General features: G+C 49.0%; 1 protein-coding gene across 3 annotated transcripts in view; it reads left to right on the forward strand.

The window, feature by feature from the left end:
- Window positions 1-4,049, forward strand: part of KLHL3 (kelch like family member 3) — a 48,041-nt gene extending 43,992 nt beyond the window's left edge. For all 3 annotated transcript variants that reach the window (XM_055812256.1, XM_055812258.1, XM_055812257.1), the window contains 3 exons: window positions 2,657-2,797; window positions 3,007-3,150; window positions 3,402-4,049. In XM_055812256.1, the coding sequence (XP_055668231.1) occupies window positions 2,657-2,797; window positions 3,007-3,150; window positions 3,402-3,430 (314 nt within the window). In that variant the 3' untranslated portion in view covers window positions 3,431-4,049. The remainder of the gene's footprint in view (window positions 1-2,656; window positions 2,798-3,006; window positions 3,151-3,401) is intronic.
- Window positions 4,050-6,000: the final 1,951 nt, after the last annotated feature.

Genomic DNA, 6,000 nt, shown 5'->3' on the forward strand with positions numbered 1-6,000 from the left:
CTCTAACACCTTTTCTGTAACTCCAGGTGGGGAAATATGGTCACACCCCATTGGTTTGAATTCAGTTGAATTAAGTTTTTAGTATCTGCTTGATGCTTAAACCTAGCCTGATGCAACCTTATAGGATAACAGAATGAGTGTGTCATGTTGTTGACAACTTGTTGAAACACAGCAAAACAGTTTGTGGCTATAGTGAGATGGATTTTAGTGAATTTTCTTTCTTGGAAACACTCTGCTCTCAGTGCTGCTTTGCAAGTACATCTCCGTGTAGCAAGTCCAGCATTTGGAATGCTCTCACTTGCCTGCCAAAGAGCCTAGCCTTGCAATTTTCTGTTCCCAGCCTGAAAGCTGAGCTCAGGTTCTGGTTGTCACCCAGATAGCCCTCCAGCAGCCGCTGGGGAGGGGACTGCCCGGGGCTACTCATTGCCAGTGATGCTGCAGCACGATCTACCGTACAGCTCCAGCAAGGATGCTCGTGCTGCCAGCATCCCAGCATCGCCGTCCCGGTGCTGACATCTAGTGGAGGTGAGAACGGGTGTCCCCGAGTCCCCGGGGTGTCCCCGAGTCCCCGGGGTGTCCCCGAGTCCCCGGGGTGTCCCCGACACAGGCTGGGGGGGGGGTGGTGTGTGTGTGCTGCCCTTTTCCCTCCTGGCAGGGATGTTCTGGCCACGCGTGCCCTGTCCCGCTGCGCAGGGAGGCAGGTTTAGGTGGAAAACCCATAGCGTGTTTCCAACTCTTTTAAATTTTCCTCCTTGCTTAAATTAGTTTATTTCTTAGTAATTTTGATAATAGTTAATAAGTAAGTATTAATAGTTAATAATTAAGGTAATAATACCTTAATATAATGAAATTAGTAGTTTCATTAAATTATTTCTTAAAAGTGTAAGACTTCTGCTAAGAGCTGAATATAGATAAATGCTGAGGTGTTGCAAACCCAGGCTGCTGGGCTCAGATGCAGTAGACTTTCCTTACCGGTTGAGTGAGTTCCCGTTCCCCAGTCAACTGGGGGAGATACCTCATACGGCTGTGGGGCCAGGATGCAAACTGGGACGTGTTCTGCCCTTCCTAAGAGGGGCACGTTGAAGTGCCCCAGCCAGACTGAGAATTTGGTCCAGTAGGGTGGGTATTTATGGCAGTTAGACATTAATTACCAGCGTTTGCTGGAGGTGAACTGGGAATCCCAAGGTCATGTTGGGATTTCAGCACCTCTTGGTACAGCGAGGGATGGCTGGTTAAAGCCAAACCCAGCAGCAGCAAGTTATGAAAATCTGGAGAAGGGCAAGGTGATGGTGGTAGAGCTGCAGCAGCATACCTGTCCCCCAGACGACGTACCTGTCCCCCAGACGGTGGTGTGCCTGCCAGGGCGTTAATCCATCGGTCGGTCTCGGCTAGGCACTGGCCTGGTTTGGGTGAGGGAGGAGCACAAATGCTGGGATGGTTTGCTGGGATGGTTTCCCTCCCTGCCTTGTGTGCCTCCCGCAGGTGGAGCACAGCAGACGCGATGCTCTGTGCTCCTGCCGACCGTGACAAGGCTCAGAGCAATGTGACACATTGTATTTTTGGGATGTGACACACCACCAGGAGATGTTCCTGTGGCATGGGAGCTGGGGAGCCTGGATGGTACCTGCTCTCTGGCTCGCCATCGCAACTCTGCTTCTGTGCTCTCCTTTCCCTGTGCTGCATGTGGCCAACAGGAAAGATATTTGCACAGAGGCCAATTAAAAAACCCACCGGTTTTACACTGCTAGGGCCCCTCTCCTCCCTGCGCGCGCCTTTCTGGCCCCGTGCCTTTCCCTTGGCCATCAGCACGAGTCCGTCTTCAGGGCACAGGGGCTGTCCTGCTCGTTAGTGCCCGTGGTTGATATGATGCAATTCAGATCTATGTTTCTGTTTTACTAACATCCCACCTTGTTAATTTTAATAGAGGCCTTTGAACCTATTAATGAAGATATGTTGCTGGAAGTTTTAACTCTCATGGATTGGTGAACATTTTAATTCATTAATTCACTTTAACATTAGGCAGAAGCACCCTTCAGATCCCTGTCATTCCCAGAGATTGAGCCAGGGGACTGCAAAAGTGTTTGGGAGGGTGGCATCGGAGGCACCTTGTCTGTGCCAAGTGCTGCTGCCATGTCTGGGGGCACGAGTCAGGGGAGAGGAACCCAGCAGCAGCTGCAAGGGCTGGAGCCCGTATGTTGTTGAGGAGAGGACGTATCCAAGGGATGAAGCCGTGTGGTACCAAGGCAGCAGGAAAAGCAAAAACAAAGCTCCTGGAATTGGGAATCAGGCTGAAAAGCAAAGGGCCCCATGGCAGAAAGGATCGGGTAGATGGAAACAAGGTGGGGGTGGGATGCGGTGGTCGGGGAGTCTAAGGGAAGAGGAAACAAGTCAGTCCAAATAGGTCTCAGACGGGCTAACATCTACCCAAGAGGGGGCCCAGCCCTGAGGGACAGGACATCTGCCAGGCGTTGCTGCACTGGCCTGCTGCAGTGCCACGCGGCGGCTGGGTGGACGGTTGGCCACGTACCGGGTGATCGTCAGGCACCTGTAGCCCATGGTTTGGCAATGCCTTGGAGGGGCCAAGGCAATACCCAGCAGAAGACCCAGGGACACGCCGCCCCTTCCCCGCAGGCTGACGCTGGGCTCTGTTTGGCAGGTGTTGGTGTCCTCAGCGGGCTGCTGTACGCTACTGGGGGGCACGACGGTCCCTTAGTAAGGAAGAGTGTCGAAGTCTATGATCCAGGAACAAACACCTGGAAGCAAGTAGCAGACATGAATATGTGTAGAAGAAATGCAGGTAACCACAATAAGCCTTTCTGTGGTGGCTGGTTCAGTGGTCTGTGTGGTTTTTAATGTGACTAATGTGCTAGTGTAAATCATCAGTATGGTAAGAAAGTGATAAAAATGGAAGATGAAGAATCTGCTTGGGAATGACTCAGAATGTGGCAGGCGACCCGTCGTGGGAGATGAGTAGCCTGTGTCTAACCATCTGCGCTCTGCTTTGAGGTGTATGTGCGGTGAATGGTCTCCTCTACGTGGTGGGAGGAGATGATGGTTCCTGCAATTTGGCCTCGGTGGAATACTACAACCCCATCACAGACAAGTGGACGCTATTACCGACCAGCATGAGCACGGGCAGAAGTTACGCAGGTAAATAGTCAGCGGGAGAGCTGGCAACAGCTGGGGTCGTTCATAAACTTGGCGGCTGTGCCTCCTGAAGCTTTAATCTTACATTTTTGTATGTTTTATGTTGCTTTCAGTAGAGGAAACTTTCACAGAAATAGTAGACACCTCCCTCTCGGCTGCCCTGTTGCTTTGGCTTTGCAGGATGTTCTCAGCCACAGCACAGCCCAGGAGTGGCTCCCATGATAACTGTGTCTGTCTGTCCATTCTTACAACAGGTGTGGCTGTGATTCACAAACCCTTGTGACACACAATTAAGCCAAAGCGAGGAGCAGAAGTGAAGCGGATCCAGCTGGGTGGTGTTGGGAAGGTGACTGACCTTTGACTTGACCCATCTCATTGCTGTTAGTGTCTTAGCATGACAAGTGATAAGTTACAAACATCATCTGCTCTGCGGTGGATTGTGTAGCAAAGCGAAAATCCCTCTGTGGACATGTTCCATGCTAGACATGAGGTGTTGCTTGTTATCTGTGGTGCAATCAACTGTTCTTCTCAATGGCTTAGTGTCCTGAGATAAACACTGTGCTTGAACCGCAGGCACTGAATTTCTTGTGTGAAACAAAACTGCTACGTTTGGGCATGTGAGTAAAAACGAACACTTATGGATTTCTTCACTACTGATGCTCCGTGCACATTATCGGTTGAACTACTTACTCACTGTGCCTGAAGGGTGGACATTACTACTGGCAGTGGAAACTTCTGAGTACCAACTGAGAAAAGCAGTCGGCAGAAATGGACTGGAACAGGGTGCTCTGGCTTGAGTGTGACACTGTCTCAGTCATACGTTTGTATATGCCACCAGACTACTGTGTGTACCCCTGAAATGCTTGTCGTATGGTGGAAATAAATACCATGTGATTTTTCTACTTGCCATGAATGCTGTTTGCTGTACGTGATGGGACCTGCTGGGCAGTGCCTTCCCTGGGGCTGAGGTCTCGGCACCTGAACCACGCAAAACTTCACGGCCCCACAAAACGTGTGCTGCTCCAGTGGGGTTTGTTACTCCTGTGAAACAAATACTGCTTGAATAGAAGGTGTTCCCAACCTGTGCATTTCAGCTGTGCTGAAAGCTCCAGTTCTAGCTCTGTCCAGCATCTCGGTGCCATTTCATAATAGAGCATTTAGATGTTAAAAGAAATCCCTTATGGTGCCATTATTGTAGAGACATTACAGCAAGAACCCCCTGTCACCCAAGCAGGGATTAATGAGCAAAGTAAAATACCTGCAGTGTTTTAATGCTTCCAGAGTACGGAGATTAGTTAATCACTGTCACTGTAATTACTGTTTTAATCTTGCCCATACTGAAACTGTTTCTCTATTAGTATGAAGAATTCATAAGATTATTCAAAACAGACAAGTCTAGATCCAGCTGTAAGGTAGCTGTCTCGCTTACGTGCCAAATTCTTAAAGCTTTGTGTTTAAGAAGATGTTTGACTTGAAAATACCTTTTTATGTCTCCTTGTGAGCTCTGGCGCATGCTTCTGCGTATAGGAGTAGACTCCCAAAAGACTCCCCAGCTAAAGGGATTTTTTTTTTTATTTTTTTTTTTTGGTTTTCTTCCACCACTGTGGGTCAGCTGAGGCTTTCTGTAGTGGGCAGCTGGCCTGCAGGACAAACCTGCCCATGTTGCTGCTGAGCTCCAGCACTTACCAGTGTTGCTCTGCTGCTTTCTTCCTCCATAGATCTGCTGTCAAAAAGGCACCGTGTGACCTTCTACAGTAGAAAAATACTTAAAAATTTATTTCAGAGGGATCTAAGGTTACACTGCCTTCTGCAGCTTTTGTAGAGGAGCCGGGTGACTTCTGTAAATAAGTAGATTTTTAGCATTTGAGCTGACGCAGTCCTTGTAAGATGGGTGCCTGTTGGCTGTGGGTGAAACAGCACCTACCTTTGCTGCATCACCTCCCACGGAACGGGCTGACCTTCCTGGGGAGCGCTAGGTAGCACCCATTTCTCTTTGGATGTACTTGTTTTTGCAAACAAAAGCAAACTGTCCAAAGAAACGACAGGATTATTCTTGATGTCTGCCCTTCCATTGTGCGTCAGCTCAGAGGTCTTGAAAATCATCATAATTTAGAAATTCGCCTTTTCTAGAATACCCTTTAAACTTTTTGCTTTGGGTTCTGCAAGCTGCAGTGGAATGTGCCAAACTAGTAGTACAACGTGCTGCTCTTCCGTGGGCTGTCGCATGCTGTGAAAGCTGTTGGCGCTGTGGGGAACGTACCCCCATACCCCCGACTGCAGCTGCCTCTGGGTCGGAGCGAGGGGCATCTTCCCGTCTCGGACTGACTCACGTTCACTGCCCCAAAAGCAAACACCAAGAGGTGTTTTTCCCTTTCATGCAGCCTGGGGGAACAGAGGATAAAAGGGCAGAGACAAAAAAAAATATATTTGGTTAATTAGCATCTCTTGTCAGGTGGAGGCAATGGGGCAAGGGAGCGCAGGCATTTGGGCACTCATGGCCCTTGTCAGGGCTGGTGTAGGCGTCGAGAACGTAAAGCCGAATAACTAATGTATAACTACAGCTCAATAGTTGGAAATGGTTACCAGCTACTTCTCTCACCCGTGGCATTGCTGGAGCAAATGCAAATATTATCCAGAGACTGAGCTTACCTGGGCTAAAAACCTAATAGTTAGTGCTAGAGATGCAAGTTTGAAATCTGCTGTGTTTGTCAGATGTGGAAGGTGGATATGCCTGAAGGCTGGAGAATTTTTCTCCTGCAGTACATCTCTTTATAAACCTTCCTTGCTTATAAGGAAAACAGTTTTTGGTGTTCTTCTGCTATTGTAAAATGGCATTGCTGGCCTAGCGCCGCG

Source organism: Falco peregrinus, chromosome 8 (genome assembly GCF_023634155.1).
Source record: "Falco peregrinus isolate bFalPer1 chromosome 8, bFalPer1.pri, whole genome shotgun sequence".
Taxonomy (NCBI): Eukaryota; Metazoa; Chordata; class Aves; order Falconiformes; family Falconidae; genus Falco; species Falco peregrinus.